Genomic DNA, 27,729 nt, shown 5'->3' on the forward strand with positions numbered 1-27,729 from the left:
GGGGTACTTAATTCTTCCCCAGCGTCTCCAGCACATTCCAGGCTGCGGGCGGTCTCATAGGTAATAAAGTTGTCCAATGAAGGAGAAGGAGAGGGAGACACAAGAAGAACGAAGAGAAATTAAGCGAACAGCGGAAAGAAATTCGCGCTAAACGGTCACGTCGAACTGCTCGCTAAGTGAAAATGTCACGAACATTAACTTTTCCAAGTATTAGTTTTACTAAACCTACCTCTTTTTAGGATACATATGACTCTTTAACGAACACAGTGAAACGTTTTATAATCCTTCCTGGTTTCAATTGATGGGGTACTTTCATTAAAATTAAATTCATCTCTTTCTGTGTTAAGAAATTGGAACAGGCCTAATGACACGCTTTGTTTCGAAGATAATTTACAAGAAAACGTATAGCCTAGTTTAATTCTATTTACAGCATCGATTTTCACACTCACTTTATGGAGAGCATAAATTTAATGAATCTGAATTCTGTTACAATAACAAGGCACGAAATTTTTATTTCGCCCTTACGGTAACTTAGCTGACTTCTAACCTTAAATTACACGGTTCAAGTCTCGGCTGAGGCAGATGGCTATTCTGATGTTTATTCACCCAGGCTAACAACATTGGAGACTACATAAGCCCACCTGATCAAGTTTAGTCCACAAAATCATTCTTCCATTTCGAAAGTGGATGTCTCCTGAGATACTCCCATAAGTAGTGTCGCATACGCTGACCAAAGCATCAGAGGTGCTTACTGCCTCCGTCATCAGGGCGATGAGTGTTTATTCTATAATATTACAGGTTCTCAAAATGGCAAGTATAAAGATGCAGGTCTTCTGAACATTTTGTGTAGTCTCCTAGAAATTTACCAACGTTTCAGATGTGACTGTACTGATAATATTATCAGTACGATGAATTGCCAACATGAGCACAAAATGCTTTGGGTCTGTCAGTTCATCGGTATGTATCATCTGTGCGGCTACTAAACGGATTTAAATTAAATTTTGACTTTGCTGTCTGTACAAAAATTTATATAACTTCAACTTGGCTCGCATCTGTCGATTAAAATAAAGTCCGAATAAATTTTACACTTTCCTCAAAGGGAACTTCGTGGAAAATTAAATACTGATACAAAATGTAATATGCTGATATGAATAAAATCTAACTCAATGGATCATACTCGTTCTCGAGAAGTTAATCAAGAAATACTCCACGTTTTATGAAAACCGAGAGTTCATTTTACCGTTCAGAAGAGGCCGCCTATGGATCCCATCAAATCTGCGACTTTTATTTAAAATATGTACGACGTCATGATTCAATGCATGAGAGAAGCTCTTTGTACTGTGACTGGCTTTCCAGCAACGGCCTTTTATTTTTAGAAACTAATATCAGGGACAACTGAGAGTGAAAATAGCAATAAATGGCTCTGGAGATAGGCCCGCGTGTATTCAAATTTGAAATACACATATCAACACGTAGCAGTTTTTATATGTTATTTTGTTATCGTCCGTGCAATATTTGTTGTTTCTTCTCACACATCGACGCCAAAAAGAGTTTTCATCGGTATTCCCTGTTTATTTAACGTCGCTATAAAATTCGTCAAATGATAGGATGATTGCCGTAATAAATAATGAATCGTAAAGAATTTGAAAGGAAGCGGTTGTGGTTACGTGAGGGAACGAGGAGTGCCAGTCCCCGGACCGAGATATGAAACGGAGTCTTGTCGAATACAAATCGTGACTGTTAACCAATCAACTGCCACGTAAGCTTTCAGTGTTGAAATATGTAGGTTAATGAATATACTAAGACTAGAAGGATATTATTGTTATTTGGTGATGTATTTTATAAAATTTAGGTAACTAATATCGCATACTTTTTAAGGAACTCCCCCTACTTAATCAAACACTACGCCATGATAATATGGGGAAGTAGATTTATAGCCCCACGCATTACTAACCTCAGCACCAAATATAAACCTATCCTGAAGTAAAGAAACATCAGTAAAAATGATCTCTTCACTTGCAGCACAGTAGACTATAAATATATTTATTATATTAAGTTTCAAATTTAAATTTACGAGAAATTACACGTCTCTTGAGCGATGTTTTCTTGCATCAGAGTCTAGTTAATTTCTTGACCGTAACGGCAATAATTTAGTATTACAGCCGTAGTAGAAACTGTTTTATGAATAGCAGATTATTTTGTAGTCGACGTTTATGAATATGCCGGATTGCCTGAATTTAAACAACATTAAAAGTGCAACCTTCCTTTTCATTAAACGTAAATTTTATCGTTCTATAGAATTCATAGTACAATTAATCTAAAACGTTAAATATAATTATCAGCAGCTAAAAAGGGGATATGTAGAGCCTAAATTAGTTAGTTGTTCATATAAGGTCTGTCCAGACTGCATTAACATATAACGGACTACCTACGTAAGAAATTAATTATAATTTATTCAAAATATTGGAAATAATATACATATATAACACACAGACCCAGGTATATCAGCAATAATATAGTCAAAGAATTGCAATAAATGTGGAGTTTTATGCATTTAATTTGAATTCATGTGAGAAAATGTTTCGTAAACACATTATGAGTTAATAGTTAATCCTCCGAACTTATTCAGAATTACATAGCCTACGCCAATGTTCAAATCGTTTTTTACATGTAAGACTTGAGGTTCTCACAGCGGTGAATATGAAGATTTCTGTCTTCTGGGTTATTGCGCTGTGTAGTCTGGTCGATGTTAACCAACGTTTCAGAGGTCATACTGCCTCCGTCATCAGGGCGATGAATATGCCAATAGGGTGTGAGGAGTTGGATTTTATAGGCAGGGACGTGAAAGGTGTAGCCTGCCCCGAGCCAATGGGAGCAGGTATGGGAGTGGACCAATGGTAGCACGTGGGCGAGGGTGGGAGAGGGAGAGAAAGTAGAGAGAGAAAGGTGAGTGTAGTTGTATGGATAAAGGCCCTGAAAGGGGCCGAGTTACTGGTCAACCAGACCAGTAACTCGGCCCCTTTCAGGGCCTTTATCCATACAACTACACTCACCTTTCTCTCTCTACTTTCTCTCCCTCTCCCACCCTCGCCCACGTGCTACCATTGGTCCACTCCCATACCTGCTCCCATTGGCTCGGGGCAGGCTACACCTTTCACGTCCCTGCCTATAAAATCCAACTCCTCACACCCTATTGGCATATTCATCGCCCTGATGACGGAGGCAGTATGACCTCTGAAACGTTGGTTAACATCGACCAGACTACACAGCGCAATAACCCAGAAGACAGAAATCTTCGTTTTTTACATGTGTCCTACTCCTCAAATTAAAATTCAAGTGGACTTATATTCAAATTGTTTGTGAAATTGGTTTTCTAAATAGCTTTGTTATGTGTATCAGTGTGTGTGTCTGTGCAGTGTGTCGAATCCATTTTATTAAATATAGGATTCTGAACTTGTGTGCCAGAAAATACTAATATTTTGAAGAAGCAAAATTTTTCAAAACGCAGTTTTCTTGCTGCTACTCTGAATACATTTTTCCGCTTAATCTTTTTGGGATTATTCGCTTCACATTGTGAAGGTAATGATTTATATACTATCCTAGCTTCTGCCACAATGGTTACCACATAAAACCACTTTCAGTAGAATGTCTGTGTGGTGTCTACTTATTCGAAAATCAGAGGTTTACATGGGCGTCCAACGTAAATTCATATTAACCTATCATTAAAACAAACCTTAAATTGTAAAATAAATTCACGCTGAAAAGGATGGAATAGTATTTTGGGGTGATTATTGTTTTTAGTTTTGATTACAATTTAATCCTTTGAAGCGGACGCTTCTCAAAGTAATATGTAAAATCTCTGTTCTAATCTCAAAGTAAACACAACGTGTCTCCATTACAGAGACCAGATGGTTAATGCTGTTTATAGAAATCGTTGTTGACTTTAACAATCATATGAAACCCATAAATACACCCTGTTGGCGAAACAGTTACTTATTGTTAAATCAAGGGTTACATACATTATTCAGTCCTCTTGTGACGTTATAAGCGAGTTAGACATTGGCATGGTTCAGTTTAAGACTGTGCCAATAATTCATATTACATTATAGCGCCGAATAGTAGAATGATAAATGAATAGTGATTTGGAATGAATTGGTCGTGGCCTGATGTAAGGTACATAATGTATTTAATGAATTTACATGGGGGTTGAATTTTCAGCAGGTTCTGTCTTTCATATTTATCGATCGCGAACCGTTACGGTTAAAAGAGCAATGTCCGGGTAAGGTAAATTATCCAGCTTCCATAAAACACGTGTACTTGGATTAATTAATTTTTATATTTTTCATCTGTTTAAAAGCACCTGTGCCAATTGCATAGGTTCTATACACCAAACGAACACTCATAGGATTATAGGGAAATAAAGTTGGAACAGGTGTGAGGAAAAGCGCATATCGACTAATTTAGGAAATTAATTCCCTGTATTCTTGGGATAGCTAAATAGCCCTAAATCAACAAACGTCATATGCCATAAATCCCACCTACGAAACGCGAATCCAATTAGGTATTTCTTGCATTTGATGCTGCAGTAATATCAACGTAACGTCATTAGGTTTATATTATGGATACGTATTGATTAGTGCGGTGTAATCGAATTTAATATAACTAAATGCTGGATGCAAAGATTTGTATATCCTAAGTGCTCCTGGAATACTATCCACGGGCAGTGGCCATATTACAGTCCAGTTACAATTACGTTGATTTACGTTTTATTTGACGTTAGAGTTAAAAATGATGGTTAGGATGATTAGTGGCTAGACCAGCTTGCCTTTCAGCAGCAAGGCTACGTTGAAATATTCGAGAACTTGTCTTCATAAAGGTCAGTGAAGACAGTGATGTAGCTTTGTGTAAGTCGCTGACACATACCTCGGAGCGTCGAGTTTAAACGCAAGCTCTCAATGTTTAATAAGGAAAAAACGCAGAAATGGAAATGATCTGATCTGCAGATGACAGCACGATAATTACTTTACAAAAATTATAATTTCTACAAATTAGTAATTAATACATTTAAATTGATAGTGTATAAGGGTTCTCTTTATTTATCAATCAGCCTCTATTTGATAGGCCTACAATAGATAGCGAACTGACAGCAGATCCCTAATGCTATGAGAAAGTAACAGACTGTTCAAAAGAACTGAACTCTCTCTCAATACTATGGGCAATTTTCCTGATAATACCTTGAGATCAACCTAGACGGCTGATGATTGACGCTCGTGAAATAGCCATTTCTAATCCTCCTTGGACAATCACGTGCCTGTCATGTTTCCCCATTTATACTTAAAATATTAGGGCGAATGCGTGGATAGTATTTACACTGACCTTTGGGTTATTGGGTCATCCAACCGAAATTCCATAATTTCTATATTTACATTTCGAAAACAGGAATTTATTTGAAAAGTCGACTGAGACAGGCTGTAGAAACATATTGTTTATCTTCTTCTTTTTATTTTTTCTAGGCAGACGAGTCAGTAACTTGGAAACAAATGGAATACCCACAACAATTGAGGAGTTCAACAACGGTACGTTAAATTCGATAATTTTGTGTGAGCATGTATAAATCATTGTTCTTTGTTTTTTTTGCGGCTGGATTTTCACCCTGAAGATAGCAACTGCAATGTTTGCCGAAATGATGGACAATCTACAAATTTATACGCGGGTTATCCCCAAAAGCCAATGTTATACATTAGTTAGAATTAGTTCAGATTTATGGCCTTTGTTGATTCCTTTTTCCAACATTGGACTTAACTCAAGAGATTATGAAGATGACTGTCTTCTGAGTTTCAGCGCCGTGCAGTCTGGTAGAAGTTTACCAGTGTTTCAGAGGTCCTTGATGTTTCCTTCATCAGGGCGAAGAGTGAGAGAGTTTGATGTACCCTATTATGGAACTCCGTAGATGAGCTTGGCTCAGAACACGACAAACAGGAAATAATAATGAAAAAATTTATTCCAAGCGACGCTACGTCTAGCAGTTTCATTCTAGCAGTAACATTCTATTGATATTTTAATTTATTTATTTATTGTAAATTCAGTTCTATTAAGTCAGTGTAGACACACACGCATTCTATAAAATTAATCTCACCCCAGTCTTCGTCAGTAACGGAATCTGAAACAGGCTCCTCGTATTTCGTAAAATATTCACTATACCGTGCACTGTTTCAAATAAAATTTTGGAATTTTATCTTAATAGGAATTCTTCCACAGAGCAAACTATTCTTTAACAAAATTCTTAAGTTCGGGATAACCTTTAGCAAGATGATAAATATGTACAGAGACTAAATTTCCTGAAAACGGCTGGTAGACAGCTCTAAAATCAAATTTAAACGGAATTCGCCTAGTCGATTCGTATTTGAAAAGTGCGTATGGGCAGAAGTATAGACGAACAGATACAGATTCTCATAATCTCTCTCTAATAAAAATCATCGTCAAAATGGGCCAAGTAATTTCGGGGCTTTGACAAGCTGGTTGTCAAACGGACAACCTCCCTCACGTGCTTTCACTTCGTAATGCAGTGTCTGAGCCAACGTTTCACCCTAAATATGGATGCGAACGTTCTTCCGAAATCATATAAACCGTGACAACCCAATAACTCAGAGACTTTCTACAATCTTGCTTCTTGAAGACCAGCAACTGATACAAAGTATGTAACAAAAATTGCGCTCAATTAATTTTTTAGAATACTTATATTTACTTTCATATAATGGATGTTTTTAGAGAATCTTTGTTTTATTGACTTTTAAATGACCCGTTAGCGATATCATGGCGTACAAGCGAAAATAAGTAGTGCTATAGTTGAGTACTTAGCTTACATAAATTTTAATGAGACGGATTACAGAATGAAATAACATCGAATGCTTGGTAGATATTTAGTTTCAGTGTTATGCTTTATTTAATTTTGTTTTGTCGCTGACAGTAAACGTCTTTGTATATTAAATCTTTGATGTTTTTCTCTGGTAAGACCTCAACGGTTCAGAACTTACTCTACATCAATAGTACACATATTGTTTTGAAAGTTCTAGTTCACAACAAGTAGCTTTGCTATGTACTTCAGTACCATGGAAACCGACTGACAATTGCAGCTTATAATCCTACACAAGTATCCAATAAAATAGTATAAATGCGGAGATGCGAACAAATTTAAAAACTGATATTCACTAAACTCATATTTATGTTCCTATATTCTGTCTGCTGACATATCAGGTGATAACGTCGTATATTATTAAAAGAATATAATATTCTGAATATTATTGAAAATATAAATTTTTAATTACTATTGTTTATTTCACAAACAGATTTCCCATAAGTACTGACAACTTATTACATATGACAAAATCACTTCCTGCGTTACGATCGTACATAAAATTGTTACACGCGTCCTTTCACGACCAAAATAGTTCCGATATAATCATACCTTCCCTTACCTAGTATGAAGGATCTAATTCGGAGCAGACTATGTCAAGAAGGGTGGTGATTGATTACGATACTTTTCGATTTAATTTGCATACTACACACATATATAAGTGTGCTTTGACAGTAGGAAATACAAATGTTACTGTGAACGTATGTAGCGAATGCCTGACTCAGGTGCAGACAGAAAGCGAAATTTGCGATGATATAGCGGTGTTGAGGTTCGAACGGACGATTGTTTCATACTGCAATCTGCAAACGCAGTGAGAGTCCCGTCAGAGTGACTGGGAGGCCACGCTTTTAAATTGGACTATTCCATTTTCTGCAAGTTCTTTATCAATGGAATTTGAATCAGAGGTTATAATATAAAGATAAAGTCTCTCAGACTCTTATTTAGAAACTTGGGTTAGGAGGTAAAAACATTTGAATGGAACTTTCAGAATAGAATGAGTGAAGGTTTCAATTCCACGCAGAATAGCAGTGACACTTTGTTATGCAAATCATTCAAGAGTTAACTTTATGTTCTAAAAGCAAAGTTCTTTGAGTTTTGTGTGTGTATTACGGTTTATTTTCACTTCAAATGATATAAATAATATGCAAAGAATTCCAAATAGATTTTTAGTTCTTTCCTGCGTTTTTTAAACATCTGTTTCTCGAAACCCTAACGAATGGACCAGAAGCAAGCACAGAATTTATTCGTGAAACTTGAAGCCCTTTGTAATTATACAGATTGAATTATGCGATAAGGAAAAATCCAGCTTTGAAGTCACTTAAATACAAGTCCTATTGAGACTATGTAAATATAGTTTACTGTGAGGGAATATAATCTTTTTAATAATATTAAAGCTGGAAAGTACACAATCACCGGGTAAGATGTTTTATGCCGTAACACTTCGAACTCGTACGTGGAATGTGTTCGGTTCGAATTTCCACAGGGGCAACTATTATCCTGATTAAGGTTTTAAGTCTATCTGTACATTACAAATAAATAATTCACGACCGATTCCGTACCTATCTCTTGAAGCTCTCTCGTTAAATACTCTACCAAGTAAAATGTGGCAGAATTACACATAATCTCATTTCCAAAACAGATTATTCCTAAAAAAATTCTGAATATTTTATTTTACATTTTTTAAAACTGTTACTTTTTATAACTGGATTCTGTAGCATCTGATACAATACGCCACAACTTTCATTACAATTTATTATGAAGAAGAAGGTCTTCTGGAATACTGTGCCTTGCAATATCATGGAAGTTGAATTGACGCTTCAGGACTGTGTACTGCCATTAACAGACAAAAATCCCGGAGAGTTGTAATCGTCATACCCCCGTCGTGAAAACAAATAGTCTCATTCAGAATTTATTACGTTATCAGGATTATGTACGCTGTAATATCATCATCATATTCATTGGATAGGCTAAATAGCCTGATCCGACTCAACGTGTGATACCCTTTTTTCTGGGTCTAGCAGGTACTCGTCTTCCTCTCGGTTTATATTTAAATGCCATTTTTGGAATCTGTCGATCATCCTTCCTGTTTAAGTGTTGTATCCATTTATTCCAATACTCTTCAATCTTATCCCGTGTTTTAAATATCTGGTATTTTAAGCTAAATGTCCTCGGAATAACCCCCCCCCCCCCTGAAAAATCTAAATTAGCTGTTATTAGAACAAATAGACTGAAACAGACCAAGACAGAACACTGGAAAGAGCCACACAGTCTTGAACTACTTTAATCCTAGTCACATAATAAAAGCTACTTCCTTTCAAAAATTTTAAATATTATTTTAACATTATTGTCTCATCTAAAACCATCCGAATATTATATATCCCCACCACAGTTCTGCACCTGTTTCTTGTTCTCCTATCTAATCAGCAAAATCAGCATATAATCTGAATGATGTATCGATTAATAACAATGAAGAAGCACAAAAGAATATAATGAAGTACATTCTTCACTTCGTCACTCAGATCTCATCTCCCAGGAACGAATATTATTCAGGTAAGTTTGTTTCCGACCACCTGCGTTGCCCGCACAGTGCAAGAAGATAATCCGTTAATTAAGCAAAACAATACAACATACTATTGTACTACCAGTACTCATGGAGTTAATAGGAATTTTGGTCGAAAAACCTGAAGGCTAGAGACCAATTAGAAGACATAAGTTTAGAGGGCGAGCTTTAATGAGCCTTCTAATTTGGTTCTTAAATAGCAGGGTGATAGTATGTAGACAAGATTTATTGAGATCGGGATAGAGACCAGTGTTTGGCTGCTGTGAATACGATAATGAACCTTCGTCTTTTATAAAAGACGAAGAATTTCTTGCTAGAAAGGCGATTATGAGCTTGTCAGGGAGGACTCAGCATCACGTAGTTAGTAGGTAATTACGAAACCTGATGAGGTTGTAGTATATCAGTTTAACTGTACAGCAACACAACAAAACTCTCAAGCCGGTGGCGTTTTCTTAAAGAAACCTACACTTCGCCTACCCACATTACCACTGTGTACTGAGTTCGTGCAATTCTTTTTTAGTATGAAACTGGCGCAAGACGTTTCAAAGTATGTTCCAAACAAATGACTTCTCGTCATGACATTTTATTCTAATAACAGACTGACTTAGCTCTGGAATTATCTACCTACCTACCTATCTATCTATCCACACATACACAATAATTTGCCTGAATTTTATCATACCTACAATACAGTGTCTTGGAATATATGAATATGCACATTTTAAATATCTCTGTGTCGAATTATTAATGTAAAGTGATGAACAGTTTTATTTAACGCGCTAAATCCGATACCGTCCGTTAATTTCAAACCATTGACAACTTATATTTATACTTCCATATTAATATTTAAATCGAAAGTAACTATAATAATAATTGAATAAAATACAATATACTCAGATACTCAGAATTTCTAACACACAGTAGGACGTGAGGACCTTATTTGTCCCTTTCCTTAAATACCCAGACCACTGTCGTATTTTTAAGTTCAGTGTGCTGGGGTGTGTATTCTTAATGTATCCCTGCCAACATTCTTTTTATCCTTTACTAATAACTATGTTTTCTTGACTCCTAAGACTTAATTTGGCTGGTTTTGCTAACGCAAACGCTACACATGAGAATATATTCGAACCTTCGAGTCGTCGAAAAAATACACTTTCTCATATTTTATTGAAATCCATCATTACAAATCAGGGACACACGTCGTGTCCTCATCATTTATCAAGGGTTCTCTGAAGGTATGTCGTCTATTTCTGCCAGTTTTGAGGGAAAATTACTACGTTGAAGATAAATGTGTTAATGGTCCCTTTTCGATAGCACCTGATAGATGACAATGATGTTGGGCCAGCTTTGCGTCCAATGACAATTAATTAATTTATATTAATAGGAAACGGATAGAACCATGATGGATGGAAGGAATCTACTTTTGCGGAAGAGAGGTTATATACAACTACTCAGCGTGAAAAAAGTGGTTTGGTGCTACGTAAAATGCTACTCTTGAATATTTCATTACGCGATTTGTATTGGCAAAGTCAGTATGTGAAACACATGTGACAACAGATATTAATCATAAACGTAACCAACAATTATAACCCTACTCTACGCATTTAATATAGGAGCGAAACAGCAGCACACTTTTAATATGGTCCTTCAAACTTTCATACATCTTTCGTTTTCTATCCGTATTCCTGCAAAATCATTCCTTACTTTTCATTGTTCTCCCTTTCTAAACCTTTCACTTGCTGTATTTTTCTTCTTCTTGAACCTACGGGGTTAGAATCTGGTTTCCCGCCTTAATCATCACGGCTGAAGTAAACAACGAAGATGAAGACGGCGTCACAACCAACAAACAACAATTCTCTGGAATTAACGCCTATAATGTTAGGGACAATATGTAGGCATGTGTCATCATTCCGACACAGAATACTAAAGGTTGCTGGTATGTAACCAGACGTTTTAGCAGTATTGTGGTTGAAAACGGTAACTTGTTAATCTCGTACATATTCAGACCATGACCTATGAACAACGAAGAGTTTCTGTAACTTCAGATTCTGGGGGTGGAGTTTAGAAACGACCAGGATCCGTGTAGCCAATATCCTCACTAACAGGGAACTCTTTGTAGACCTAGCCCACATGATCATAGAATGAAAAAGAAAGATATTTGGTAGTCTTTGTTGACACTACAAACCGCATCTAGACACGCTGGTCAAGGAGTGAACGCTTTCAGGAACGCGAGTAAACTCTTTATTCCTGAAATGGCTGCTTTCTGTCTTCGCCCTGATGATAGACGCAACACGCACCCCTGAAACATCGGCAAACTTCTAGAAAGCATCAATATCCATATACACCTCCGTGAGAACCTAAAATTTTACTCTTTAATCCTGATCACAGTATGCAGGAACATATCGTGGACGAGGTCTCTTGATCGTATATGGCGCACCGAATGTCTTTGGATCTACGAATACCTTCAAGAAATTCTGAAGGATCACTTTACCATTACATTTTTGTTCGCTGTTCATAACAACACCCCTATTATTCGACCCTAAATAATGCTTGCAGTTAATATACAGCCTCTGAATAATCTCTCCCATAATTCTAGAGTAACACCGGAGAACTCGAATCGTGGAGAGAGACAAAACAACACAGACGCAGTATCATTTATCGATATTAAAAATGTTGGTTGTGGCTCTTATATTGGTTTGTAAGAGTATGTTGAAGTTCGATCCGGTACTTCGTTCGGTCTGAAAGAGGCGAAATTATCTGAATTCCATTGACCCGTAAACACAGACAGGAAAAAGCTTGTGAACGTACGCTCGGCCTTTGGGCTACATAAAACTTGCTCAGAAATAGATTCGCTTCAAGAATTCCATCTCCAATAATACACCGGAACTTTTAAGTTAAATGTTTTCTTATTTCTGTAGCAATGAGTAAGTCCCCTTTCATGAGTGAGCGTGAAAGATACCAAATCGACTGAAATGTTTGTTCATAGACTCTATAGAGTTAACTTTTAAACCAATGAATAATATAAGCAGTTTTATGAACTATTCCTATTACAAACAAAAGAGCGACGTTACATTCTAAAAATTAACCAAATGAAAAATTCCCTCGTTGCCCACGCTTCTCACTGAACTCATTCTGAATATCAGTACATGTAACCCTTTTAAACACAATGGTACATGCATGTATTGCATGTTTAAAAATTTACACAGCTTTTCAATTCTCCCCACAGCGTATATTTGTGGGTTTCATAGGATTACGAGAACAAAGAATGATTATTTTCCTATACAACATTAACCATCTGTTCTTCGTAATTGATACCCGTTGTTTTCCTACAGGTAAAAATTAATTTTTAAGTGTGATTTAGATCAAAAGAGCGGCTTCATAAGTTTAAAACTTAGTAGGCAACCCCAAGTTAGACTGCACAGTACAAAGACTTTGCTCAACGTCACGTCCATATATTAATAATTCATACGCTTTCACAAATAAATGTCTTGTTACAGAGGAATTAAAATACAGATTTTATATCTGTAGTGCAGAAAACGTCACATCTGATAATTCGTGGTGACGTAACTATGAAATAAGTTGTGGAGGACAATGAAGTATAATAATTCATGATAAGTCAACATTTATTTTGAAAGTTTTGCTTCAATGTATTTATTACTTTAAAATTTGGAAGTATTTGTTTAGTTGAACGAGACTGAAAACATCTATCCGCGATTTCAATGCTATGTATCATAATTTCCTTGACACTCATAATTAATTGATAGCGGCTTTAGGCTAATCAGTCTTATAGAAGATAAGCAATTATGTTACTGATCAACATGTGATAAGTATTTACAGTACTTAGAGACAGCAACAATGATGCCAAGCAAAACGAAACTCTTATCATTATCCATGAAACTTTAACTAGGGGACTGAGGTTATCCACGAAATGTGACCATAAATAGTGGACCTGTACACACGCCACAAATTTTATAGTTCTGTGTTTTGAAAATATATCGGCCACTGAAGGAAACCACAGAGCCTTCTATAAATTCCGGACTTCGGATTTCTGTCTCAAATGGCCCATCAGTTATCGCTGTCAAACTGAAAACTAACTAAACATTTCGTACGGCCGACGTATTGCTGTTTTGCATTATAGACTATAACAAAGTTCCGTATTTCCGAAGACCTATTACATCATATTTGTACGCACTGCACAAAAGACACCCATCTTAATAATCGCCGACGTCAAATCAAATGTCAGTTAGCTCAAAAATTACATGGTAGTGGGCACGAAAGGAAAATGCTTAGGAAATACGAGGCTAACAATTACTCACTTAGCATCAAAATAGCAAATAAATTTTAAATCCCACAGAAGCGGAAACAGAAAGAGAGTAAAATATTTATTGTATTCTGGACTTTATTAAGTGGACCGCAACGTTTGGTTCCACGACGTTAGAAATATTACTTCTTACCTCTGTTTGTCTTTGGAGCACAACGCATTAATAATTCATCGACCAGGCGAATAACAAGCTACGCAATATTGCTCTACACGGTAGTCAATTGCTTGACAACAGCATTCGTCTAGTACACGTGTGGCCATTCTGACATAAGGCATGACCTAGATTAAAGCCACTGATAAAAATCGGCTCACATTTATCCAACGCGTTGCAGAGCTGTAATTCTGCAACGAGGAGAGATATAAAATCGAATTCGCAATGAGAAGACCCCAGCCCAAATCACCAATTTTCCAATGCTGTCAAAAACTGCCTTAAATCCCGAAGTAGATGAGAGATTTTCTAGGTATATGTAAATACGATGCAGCTTATGAATCACTTATGTTCCATGAAGGTTGATACTTTGCGTGTAGGCACAACAATTCTATGTTTCAGACAACTAACTAATCAGAACCATGGAACACAGTTCTCCTTGAAAATCTGCAAGTAGGCTATGCACCGGTAGTCAAAGTATCTAAAATTTATCCGCCATTTTACTGTAACCAGAAGGCTCAAAAAAGTGTTCACAAGGGTCCACGCAATTTATTTACTTTGATACAATTGTTTAACGTGCATACAATTTTGAATTTAATAAATGCGTTCATAATTATAATACACAAATAAAATATACAAAAATATTAATCTAATTACATACTTATTGATTCATCATTAACTTCGGTGTAACGACTTATGAAATATATTATAATAATTATTCCACTATATTGGCTATCAAATGCACAAATAATAAATATTATCCTTATAATTGTTTCTTAGTTTACTTAGTAATAATTTTTCCAGTTGAATTGGTTTTATGCGATCGGTGACCTTTGTAGGAGATAGAGATTCGTTAAATAGCCAAACGCTGATAAAAATAACTCTTCGTGCTTTCTGAGACTTTAAAAAAACATTTGAAGTATTGGTTTTGCTGTATTTGCTAACATCTTGCACAGACATGGCGAGAACAGCGTATGCGGACGCTTTATTAACATTAATTTTGTTATAAACTATTTTATTACTACCCATAAAATCAATTCTGTACCTTGAAGGTAAAGCGTCTCTTGGTATGTGCAATTTAAATAGACCTATTTCCTACAATTACACTTGAGCGGCTTGGAACATTTTTGTTGTATATAAATACTTGGTATAAAACTACAATAAAATAAGCGACTCACCAAATTTAAATAATTATATAATACATAAAGACACCTGTGGCTTTTAAAATACATTTCATCGATTTTAAGACGCCATCGATTGTAAGATGTACTGTAGATTTTGTAATAGGATTTCTGGAAATTAATACGTTTTTACAATAGGAATTGTTAATATTTAGACATAAAACTTCTTTGTATCCTTGCGCTTTAGTCTTACAGTATACGTTTCCGACATCGATTCTCAGACGCCATCAAATTTAAGACACGCCCCATTTCAGAAAATTTAAAATGTTAAAAATGGGTCTAAAAGTGAAGGAAATAACTGAAAAGAAATAAATGTAAAAAAACTGATGTAGATCTTCATATATAATGTTAACAAGATACACCTATATAAACCGTTGGGATTACTCACTGTGACTATATACAGAAAATCCCAAATGGTGTGAGGTCATTCAGTTTGGGAACTTCGATTACAATATGTAAATAAACGTAGCCACAGGAAATACATTTATGACGATCCGTTGATCTGGTTAATTCGTTGTGTTCGTATATGAAAATGGAACTCATACTGGCATGTGTGCACGAGGAAAGAGTGAGTCAGTGGACATCCTACTTCCTCTACTGCCCAAGGGCACTATTTTAAAATCATTACTGAATCGATATCCATGTAGACAATCATACACTTCGACTGGTATATTTCCCCACCCTTCTTTTCGTATACGTTCAGAACTGGTTCAATTTTCCTGTTGAAATGTCAGAGGGATTATACATTCATGCCATGTGGTAGCTGGCAGCGGTGTACTCCCCGTTGACACTCCAGCAATAGGTGACCTATTTGACTTCGTACCTCAAAGGTAGACGTGCAGAGGCTAGAATTGTTATCGAAATACTAAGCGTAGAATAAGTACACCAATAACCTCACAAAATTCACGATGCTTTTAACTTAATGTAATGTTTAGGAGGAGGGGTGAGAGTTTACTTATAACTTGGAGCACGATGGGGCTATTCTTGAAGTGTTCGCGGGCAGAAGGGCCTTTGACTAACACTATTATGGCATTAGTATTGATGAACTGAAATGTTTTATGATTTACCCAGGCATAAAATTAACAAAATGTTGACCGTCTACAGTGTAGCAGTTAAGTTCGCCCGCCTGTCTTTGCAAAAATATTTTAGCTTTTATTTTAAACATAATTCAATACGTTGTATTATCATATTCAGTTGTTTAGGGATATTTAAATGTCCATGAGAACACAAAAAATCATTCTCCCTAACAGAAAATTAAAAAAAGAAAAATCTGTCCCATCAAATGCTAATTATGGCATTTAGGGGAGAGGAGATATTTCTCCTACTCGCTTTACCTCCTGGAATGGACCCCGGTATTTATTGGAGGCTGGGTGGGCCCTAAAACCGATCTGGACGCAGAGGCTATAAGAAAATCCTCTGCTTATGTCGAGGATCAAACCCCGATGTAGTCTGTGAATCTCAGAGAATAGCTGAAGTGTGCGATAATTATGTTATGGCTATGTTACGTTAATATAAAAGTGAGCCAGGCTTGATTCCAGATGGCATTTTCGGTATACACTCACTGTCGTACAACACACGCATGACGAAATTCTTTTCCGGAATGAAACCAAATACGCTATAATCCTGAAATGAATACATAGCTAGACAGCCCTATTTGGTTCCAGCAGTCTCATACCTGCTGCACACACCAGATAATTGGAAATTGGAAGAGGAATTGCAGAGTTTGATGACTTGCTGATTGAGTGTTAGGATCTGTTCCTACACTACACCAGTTCCTGTAATACATACGGACAGGAAACTCGAGTAATCATCCTTTCTAACAAGGGCGTGGACTGCATTTTTATTGTGCTGAGATTATGAATTATTACTTCGTGAAATGGAATTACCATGAAGAATATTTTTCAAATGAATTTTGCAAAGAATAGCCCAAGTATTAGGTTGGATATTCTATTCTTCTTTGACTCGTGCAATGAGATTATATATTCCATATAACAAAAATAATAACGATAACAATTTGTTGCACAAAATACACTAATATAAAAATACTGTCAACTAATCCAAGTAGGACGTTATATACGAATACACAATACTGGTTGTAATTTCACGTAAACATTAACACTCGAAACTGCATTTAGTTACATTTTCTTCTTATGTATAGATATAAGCAAGATATTAATAAGTTACATATTTCAGAACAGTAATTACCAATAAAACACTACCACGTCCTATCGGGCGATCGGCCTTGTCAATAATATTTCGGTGACATTCTCCGAATTGAATTTCCAAAGTTTCGCGAAGCTGTGTCAGATGCGTGTGAAATTCATTCCAAATTAACATGACTGATTACATAAAAGATACTTCAATATATGCAGTCGCCGTAAAAGAATATAACCGCATATACATATAACCAAAAATTTAACCACCAACTGTAATATTTTAAATTTTTTATCCAAACGTCTGTGTGTAACATGGCAATTTAAAGTTCGCGAGTCCTTCACAAAATAAATTCGAATTTGGCCTAATATTAATTTCGCGTCTGTCTGTATGCACTGAAAAAATATCCAGAAAGTCTCCTTGTATGTAGTAAATATTCTGTGTAATTTGCCTACATAAAATGTTATTATACCAGCCATTAATGAAGGCTAAATGAAAAATTCTCAGATATGTTAAGCATGAAAATAATAGTGAATATTAAAATGGTGCAAAACATATTTTCCAAATGCATTATTTGATATTCTGCATAATTTATTAACTAACTAACAACAAGGAGCTAATTTTACGCTCAGCTACTGAAGAAATTTCCAAACTTGTATGAAAATCAAAGGTCCATTACCATGCTTACTAGAATTCGCCATTTATCTTTATAACGGGCCTGATGCATCCAATCAACATTATCCAACCCTGTTTCCCTAATACCCATTTCTGGGTGTTTCACACGTTCTAGCTTGAGTAAAGAACACCTTGTGCGTTGCCAGTGTCTGTCTATCGCGTTTTTCTCAACAATGAGACCGGAGGTTACACTACTGGAGCCCACCTGTCTGGGTATTACGTCATCACACAGGATTAACGGGGATTCTCCATATGGTTCCGCTTTTCGCAGTGGATCCCCATTTATTACATGTGGACAGACAGATAGACAGACATAGCGAAACTGATAGGCGTAGTTTTGCAACGTACAATTCGGAAGGGGCCTAAAAGTTTCATTCATTCAGGCAACTGCTACAATTTTCCCCATATCGAACAGTAAACTAAAGATTCATTTAGAGATATAGACCGATGAACGAGGTTTCTAAATACCATCTTTATTACTTAAAACAGTTGCAGTGAGACCAAAATATTTTCACTGTTATATGTTCCGACCGTGCATCCAGTAATTGCTTTAGCCTTACTCACTGATCAGACGCCTACAGGAGCGTTCATTCTCTGCATATTCTGTAATACGTTTAGCGCTGACTATTAAAGTGAAATTCCAGAAATTTGGAGTGTCTAGGTCACAATGAAATAAGCGAATTTCTATGTCACGATATCTGATAACTTTTATATATCACGGTTTACATAATCGCTAACCTTAAAACATAACACACGCATTACAATAGGAATACAAACTTAACAGTATCAAAAGTGATAACTACAATTTCGTAGTCATGTGTGAATCTGTCACTCAATACCCCTTGCTGTTGAGATTACAACGAATACTCCAGTCCCAGGATGGACCATGCAGCCTATACAACATACATGAAAGGATTATATATGTACTGGAAATCCTGAAAGGAATCTACGTACGATCAAACCTGACATGGGTTATTAAGATTTCAGCCACTATGAACACAATGCACTACCATAACCTTTGAGTCTACAGTAAAGGTTTATTGTGTGTGTAAACCATTCAGTAAATCCAGTAAGTAGGCCCAGTTACAGCATTTTAAAGCTTTATACAAGCGACCTATACTTAATACAAGTATATATCCCACGACGTTACTGTCAGAAGCATTTGGGGTCGAATATCGACCCGGACATTTGAAAGAAAGTTCCGTGATTTTTATAGCCCCTTTCTGATAAATAGAGGTAGGGCACTACCTTAAAGTACGATGCAGCAGCAAACTTACAAAAGTGCACACAAAATATTCTTTGATGTATTAATTAGCACTCTTTGCATGGTATTCTCGATTATGTAAACTGATACAGAAAGACTAAATACAAGGAAACATCACAGGAGATCTGTTATAGGCTAGTAAGCAAATTTCTCTATGAGTAAAATTAATAATTATCTCAACAGTGTTTTTTTTTATTTTAGGTGGACACATTCCTTCCAGAGTTTTGCGAGTTTAAAATTTATCTCCGCTTGGCACCAGTAATTAAGAATTCAGGATAAAAATTAACGTGTTTTGTGACACTTGAATCACCAAATAACTGCCTTACCTGCGTCTATTCTCAAGTTATCACCAGATTCCTTCCAGTGAAACTTTGCCTGGATACGATCTTCTCTGACTGAGCTGAATATTGGACACGAGAACCAAAGCACAAAGTGTTTTCTAGGGGGTCCGGCCTGAATATTTAAGATTCATCTCAACCCCAAAAGCACTGTAGTTTGTATCCTCGCGATCGGGAGATCCCCGCTAGACGGGTGATCCCTGAGAAGACCGAGAGATCCCGTCTTTATAATACATTTCAAAATAAAAATGGCACTGGAAAATAGTATTCCAGAGAACATGAACAATTATTTTCCTCGCAGTAAGAAAGAATTGATGCAAGATTATTTATTACGCGAATTGCTGTCTTACATACACAAGAGAAGTAAACAGATCTGTTACATTCCGACTCAAGTTTTGTAGTCACAGTGTACAAAGAAATAGTTTTAATACGAAACATCTACAAATTACTGACTTAAATAACACAGAGGGCATATGGAGAGGCATTGTATTTCTTTGTATGACTAAACGAACTCCATGGAACAGATAACGTTTTGGTAAGCATACATCCGCTTAGGTAGTCAAGAAAATAATCTTCAAAGAATTTTGACAAAGTGTAAATTTAGATAAATGTGTGGTTATGAAAAGAATTGAGATGATGGACAGCACAAGGTAGGTAAAAGGTAAAAACCATAAAATATAAAGCGGAGGGCTGGAAGTAATTTGGAAGAAAATAGTGACAAGTGGAAGAGTTGAAAAAAAAGTCACAGAAAACGTAAAAGTGCAGTAAGTGTTCACCAAATTGCGAGGGACATATTTTGTAAATATAAATTGCCTCGTGGAAAATATGCCTCTAAAAGGCACTTCATATCAATATTAACGCACGGAGAAGAAAAGTATTTTTGAACCAAGGTATACATTAGCAGAATATGAGATTAGCAGATTTCACAATGATACAGGCACAAGTAGGTGTACATAATTTTAAATTCGAAACCATTTCCGATTTCGAACAGCGGACCTGTTACAATTAATTCTACAAATTCTTCTAGAGTGGCCGTCATCCACATCCAGACAAAAACCTTCCTGTACAGCAGACAACGCCTGGAACATACAAGAAGAGAGCTCCCAGTTACGTAACAGAGAGAAAGTTACGCGTAGCCAAGTTTAAGACAGAAGACACCATAGAAACAGAGAGCTCTCTGTACGGTTTGAACCACCACAAACAGATTAATTATGTTACGAGCCACCGATATCAGCCAGATTACAAAGTCATGAATAAATCATTCGCAGAAATGTACACGTCAGCACGGTCGCACACAGAATGACTGTGTTGACTGCTACTTCCATCTTTAAACAGGGCTCAAATCAAGGACGTTTACTTTATTTACTGTATACAACTACACTGAGCTAAGAGCCATTACTTTAACGCCTTGAAGCGCGAAGCCGAAGAGAACAGAGATAATTTATTTCAGAATGAAGAACGAACATCTTATTGTTAGAAGGTTTTCAGGCAATGTCTGTTCGTCATTCAGATAAGGACAGAATAACAGTGAAGACTTGAGGCTCATGTAAATAAAATACAGTTCCTTTGCATTACAAAGATGTGTTGGTTAATGATGTTTTGGGAAACAATCACTGTTTATTCTGAGATACATACGAAATTCATACATACGCTATGTGTAAAAAATATAGAGATACTGAACAATAAAGCTGGTGATATAGTCGGCGTAGTAGTTTTTGGCCGGTGGAGAAGCTAGCGGAGCTGGCGGACGGACCTACTCTGTGTACCTGAGGTGGCACGGTCAGCGTATTTCTTTTGTTTGGGCGTTCAGTCCGATAAGCTCCTCGGTGCAGTCAGCATTATACCATCGCACAAGTGACTCGCTCCTAGCCTTCCCCTTGAAAATTCCACCAACCAAAAACTACTGCGCCGACTATACTTACAGTTACTAGAGTGCTTATTAGTATTAACAAAACTACTGATCGCTCACGGTTGCTCGTCAGCAAAGTCAACGAATGTGGACAGATACTCTACCACGACACGATATAACTGTCTTCGCTAAGCTGGTTCAAAGCCTACCAAAATCCAGCAGATAACATTGCTGATTTGTTTACAATAAAAACAACCTTAAATTGTGTGCATTGTCGGCTGGATGATGCATGTTGTATTCTTCATACGCCTTGTGACTTCGAGTCATTACAAATGTAAGCACAGCACAGTAAACGGTTTCAACAGTTTAAACACGTGACAGGCGCGTGCATGATGATCTGCAACACTGATTATAAAGAACGAAACTGCTGAGCCTATTGAGGCCACAATTTCGATATAGATATTTTACAGTGCTGTAGACACTCGTTATACTTCAGCCGATGATCACATTTCCCCGTGTTTAAAATCAGATACATAATGTTTCCACTTATAATACGAGTGGTAAAACCTCATCTCGACAGCCACATTTAAACGAAGATCTGCTGTAAAAAAGGTTAATTCATTGTGCTTCTATAAGGTGTAGGGTAGATCTACAGAGAATAAATCCATAGGCTGTGCGAAAACCTGGAAAAAATTTACGATTCATTGCATTACTCGTTAAATAACGAGTGGGTATTTGTCTGCAAGGCATTTATTTAGTGCGCGTAAAACACCAGAGTGATCCAGATAGACGTCCTCGGGTGTCTGACCACAAGACAACAAACTAAACACCTGGCTGTTTCCTGGGTTGTACAGCGGTGTAGTCTTGTGGAAGTTTACCGACGATTGCTGCCTCCATCATCAGGGTAAAGATTACTCTAGCAGACGCCTTGAGAACATGAAATGTAGCACAGTAGTAGTGGGAGGCGCTGAGTACGACTTTACTTTATGGCACAGAAGCTGCGAGTAGGATTCCTGCAATACAACGAGGGGAAGTAATCGAACAGCACCTCGATGCGAGTGAACTGAGTGTACACTTTCTGTCCGCAGCGCAGTCAAGTATGGAGAGAAAGAAAAGAGACAGAGAGAGACCGATAAAAAGAGGAAAGAACTGACACAAGATAAATCAGCATTATGTCTGCACCCAGGGACTTGACCGTGTCCACATACGAGCACGTCTTCCTATTGTTGACGTAGGCAGATCTGCGTGGCTGATGCGATTTCACAGACCGATTACACATCTTTCTTCTATTTCAACTCTCTCAAGAATCTATACCAAGGTACATCACAACGTCTCCAATAACACACAGGCGATTCGCGATACAATACATGAGCATGCCTTTGACGGATTTCTATAAAAATAACTGACAGCGATGAAATCCTGAGTTGTGTTGTCAACGGAAGACGAATGTTATGCTTTTCAATCCATATAAGTTTTCAGGTCTTTGAGAAATTGATATTATACCAATATGAAATTATAACAGGTTGAATGACTGTATCGCTTGAGAACAGGGAACGGAGGAGAATATTTGAAGCTGAGAGGAAGATATAAACAGCAGGATGAAGGAAACTGAAGATTCATAAATTATATTTCCACATTTGCTGCTGATATCATCAAAGAAATGATCATGTGGGCAGAGCACAAAGCACGCATGAAAGAGTTGTGAAGCGTACGTTTCAATCGAAAGATTGAATGGAAGATATCTCTTAGGAGGCAAAAATGCAGATAGCAGGATAATATTAAAATGAATCTTAAAGGAATATTGTACAATGGTGCGGACTGGATTCATCTACCTCAGGATAGAATTCAGTGTCGGGTCTTTTCATCAAGGTAATGAACCCTTATGTAACATAAGAGGTGGGAATTCCTTGAAATTTACTTTCTCGAAAAATAACTTTTTCCAATAAGATTAGTTTTGGTGGGAATGAATAAAAAAGAATGTTGTTTTTATTTGAAGCTGAACTCTAAGTGTAGTAATTACTTTCAGAAACGGGCTGTGGTGTAAATATGTGGCTCAGACATGAAACACGTATCTCATTAAGGTTTTCGAGTAGGCGTAATAATTTCAATGGTATATTTAGTGGCGATGTATATGTAATAAGATACAAAGAAAACCTAAAATGTACCTGTTAATACGTACAATCTGTGACTACAGGTCTTCTGAGATCAGCATGTCTCTTCTTAATAATTTCTTTGAACAGCAGACATTCATAAGCTTTAAAATTCAATATCAACACAAAATCGCAAAGAATGCATATGAAATGTGTTCCTCTTTATATAGTACAGCGTTCGTCTAATTTTATAGCCTGTAACTATTAGCTGTTATGCTATATAGCAGTGGTATTCAACATGGGGTACGCGTACCCCCGGGGGTACGCGAAGACATTTAGGGGGTACGTGAAATAAAAAAATATTATTTTATGATAAACACTGAATAATCAGTAATATAATTTATTTAATTTATTTTAGATGTAGATTATATACTATGTATAACTTGAATTATACACCAACAACTCTGGGGGTACAAAGTTGAAGAGAAATTATATCTGGGGGTACGTGAACAAAAAAAGTTGATTACCACTGCTATATAGAATTACATTTTTATACCTATAAACGACAAATGTCAGTTCATCGCTCAACGTACTTGTAAAACATCATGTAAACTCCTGCAATGAAACGGAAATAATGTAATATTTTACAGTTATTTCTACTGTTCTAAGGCAAAAGCCTCATTAATGTGAGAATATGAGTTTTTTTCTATCCCATGAAATATTGCTACTAACGACTTTCAGATATACAGCCTAACTAAAATAAACGTTAAAAATAGCCTATTACACGTAAATATCCCATACACGATAGCTTCTATTAGTATAAATGACAATGGAAGTAGACAGAAACAGATTATTATATAAAAATCGTCGTTTTAGGATCATAAATTTTTGTTACTGCTACTGGGAAGGAATTTTATAATTTACTTTGAAATATTAGTTCTTTGTGAAGTAAAATGAAGATGTACGTAGAAAATTTTTGAAGGCGAAATTGAATTTCTTCTCTGTAATCTTAGAATATTAAAATAAACTCTCAAATGATATTCTAGCAAAATATTGGATGATCACTAACGAATTTCAGATCTAAGAATGGAGACATTTCGAAAGACAATTTTTTAAACCTGATTGACCTACGTCTCTTGAACTTACGGTAAGAAACGTGACACATAAGAAGTAAATAAGAAAGGTTACACCAGATAAACTTCTAATCATTGATAAGTATCAAAACGTTTGAGTAACGGCATCTTCAAAGACGAAGAAGGTGTATCTGAATAGTTTTTAAAGGGCTAAATACACGTATGACCTTCTAAGAATGTGATTCTACCAACATAATCATAACCTGTGATTTGTGCAGCGTAGGGACCCGTTTTCATCTGCAAATCGTTTGCTCTCGACGCTTCAATACCTCGAATTATGTAACGTTGATTGATGACGACTTGATGAGAGAATAAGGTGGTGAGGGCCACTTAAGATACTAACGCAGAATTTGTCTGGACTGAGTAACACCTCATCCTCAATCAACATACTAGCTTCCGTGTTTTTGACATCTTTGTTCTCTTAACATAAAAGAACAAATCATTTCAGCCCTCTTTCTGCAGTGTTTTAGCTTCCAAATCCCGGACATCATCTTGCGTTCCCAATATTACTTTCAACGACGTATGTGTGTGCGTGTTTGTATATACAGCGGACACATCGGGACTAGAAGACTTTGGCCGAATTAAGAGGCTGCCCTAATTATGCAAAGTTCCACGTAAAGAGTTAAAAAGGTTTGTTCTTTATAATATGTCCCAAATAAACGGTTGCCCCGATTAACCTATGGCCCAATTAAACGGAATATACTGTGTGTATACATATATATGTCTTTGCAGGAAACACATACGTACATAACATAAAACATGGCCTCATGACATCTAAATGTTTTATGAGAAACATTTTGAGACATAACGAAACAAATGGAAACACATTTTGTATCCAATTTCAGTGCTTTAGTAGTGTTGTGTATTAGTATTAAAATAAGTTGCATATTAGAGTTACGAGACCGTACGACAACCGTGTAAAATAATGATTTATAGACTGTCATGTTTCCAAAGAGAGTGGAAACCAGCCGATGCCACGCAGCTTCCGTTCCGATTGACTGGTCTTAAACTCTGCCTCTGTTGTGGACTACAATAACATTCTGTCTACTTTCGGTTTTCTGAGTAACACTAGGAAAACAAAGGATTTATCTTTATTACTTTCATTCAATGGAAGCTATGTTGTTCTTTCGGGACGCCATATGCCTCGTAACATATGAAATATACATTACGAAGGCCTTTTCTTAGGTATGGCGGCGCAACTTCTAAAATTGCGATTGTAAACATTACATTTGTTTTTCTTACATTATGAATATGTAAACACTGATAACTTTGAGATACGAACTGAGCATGTTAAGCGGCAAGCATTTTCATCATACAGAGTGATATAACAGTTACAAATACTTTCATGGGGGGACATCACCGGAGTGGGCAGATCCAGAACCGCTGGACTTTATCAGTTCATTGTCTGACCTGCCATCGTACGATTAGTCAGAAGGAGAAATGTGACCTTTTTGAATTATGTGGAACTGATACGAGGCGACCAATGATATTTTATGTCCCGTTTATTTCAACTGCCCGGTCCCGTACTATAAAAATATTACGCAATAGTGATGCAAGTAACAGAACGGGGTCAGGATTTGTTTAACAAAAGAGAGCTGTCTTCTGGGTTGTTGCACCGTGTAGTCTGGTAGAAGTTTACCGACGTTTCAGAGGTCCTTCCTGCCTCCATCATCAGAACGATGAAACGTTGGTAAACTTCTACCAGACTACACAGCGCAACAACCCAGAGGACAGCCATCTTCAGACTCACCTCAGGGAAAACCTCAAATCATACACTTTTAATCAACTTACAAAATAACAATCACTTCTAGTAATATATACATATTTCGTTCTAGAGATCTGAATTCTGAGACTTCTTGTTTTACGAACGTTGCGAAGAAATGCTAAAGAGTAACTTATATTTAGATATAAAACAGCCTAGATTAATAAGTAGCAAATAGTCATGAATAATGTTGACTGAAACAATTTCGCTATATTTGTGACAATATTGCAACCCTCATCACAGACACAGCAAAGAAACATTTTACAAAATTCAAAAATAAATATACCTATATTATTTAATTCTTACAAAGAGAGCGTAACATATGACATTATTATACAGAATTGCCTACATCTGACGATGGACTGAAATGCTATGTTTACGTTTCGAAATCAATATGCACCCTTTATAAATAAATAATAACATTTTATTGGGGATAAAAGCACTAAAATTCTGTCATAACCGCTACTATTACATACCTGAAGAGTAATTAGCTTTCATTGAATGATCGTTACTATCAATGATGATATTATACAGCAGTTCTCCATTATATATCTTAATTAATGATGAATAAACGAGTAGTTCACAAATATTTGGAAGAGATGCTTACTGTAGTACACTCGGCTCTGCATGATTCATGCCTATAATAGTTATATCAGAAAAACGCAGATAATGAATTGCCTTGAAATAAATCTGCAATTTCTGTCTCGATCATATTTTGTGGCATTTTATATGACGACTGGATATAATGATGCAATAACTGTATTACTTTTCAGCACAAAGAGGTTCATTCCCGTAAACTGTTAGCTAAATATCCTGCAGTGCAAATAAAAACAAATTAATGGCTTCTCAAGCTAAATAAAGCATTTATTATTACGCTTGCATTTATAACAAAGTAACTGAGCAAATTAACTTATAAAAAAAGCACTTCCGAAAAAATCGAAGTAACGACAAATCAACGGGAAGTTTAATCTCAACTAGAAACATAATATATAATTAAAGAGTTTCCAAGAGATCTGTTGCTATGCATTTACCTATTTGATTGGATGTCTTTAATACCTATGCCTGCTTTTGTTGTTTCGTTATTTTATGTTAACTTACGGCAGCTAAGAGAATAGCCTATATGCAAAGTAGATTAAAGCATAACCAAAGAAAAATAAATAAAACCCATGAGGAGAACCGTATTCCATTCTCGTTTGAATTCTAAAATGAATTCAGACGTAAAGAAGGAATTAAATACACAGTATGTCACGGAATATATAGAACATTAAAGATATCTGGATATTCATATTCAATTCTTACGAATCCCATTTCAAGTTATCCGTTGACAACCAAGGGAAATTA

The 27,729-nt window shown here is 36.3% G+C and overlaps 2 protein-coding genes across 4 annotated transcripts in view; one reads left to right on the forward strand and one right to left on the reverse strand.

Annotated features, from left to right (window-relative positions):
* Nucleotides 1-27,729, reverse strand: part of LOC110829632 (EGFR adapter protein) — a 743,671-nt gene that overhangs the window by 685,352 nt on the left and 30,590 nt on the right. The gene's annotated exons all lie outside the window — the stretch shown is intronic.
* Nucleotides 1-27,729, forward strand: part of LOC110840539 (lachesin-like) — a 126,599-nt gene that overhangs the window by 58,844 nt on the left and 40,026 nt on the right. For all 3 annotated transcript variants that reach the window (XM_087358358.1, XM_087358356.1, XM_087358357.1), the window contains exon 2: nt 5,514-5,576. In XM_087358358.1, the coding sequence (XP_087214484.1) occupies nt 5,514-5,576 (63 nt within the window). The remainder of the gene's footprint in view (nt 1-5,513; nt 5,577-27,729) is intronic.

The sequence above is a fragment of the Zootermopsis nevadensis genome, unplaced genomic scaffold (assembly GCF_977971745.1).
Source record: "Zootermopsis nevadensis isolate Lab colony 2312 unplaced genomic scaffold, Znev_1.0 Znev_ptg000030l, whole genome shotgun sequence".
Taxonomy (NCBI): Eukaryota; Metazoa; Arthropoda; class Insecta; order Blattodea; family Termopsidae; genus Zootermopsis; species Zootermopsis nevadensis.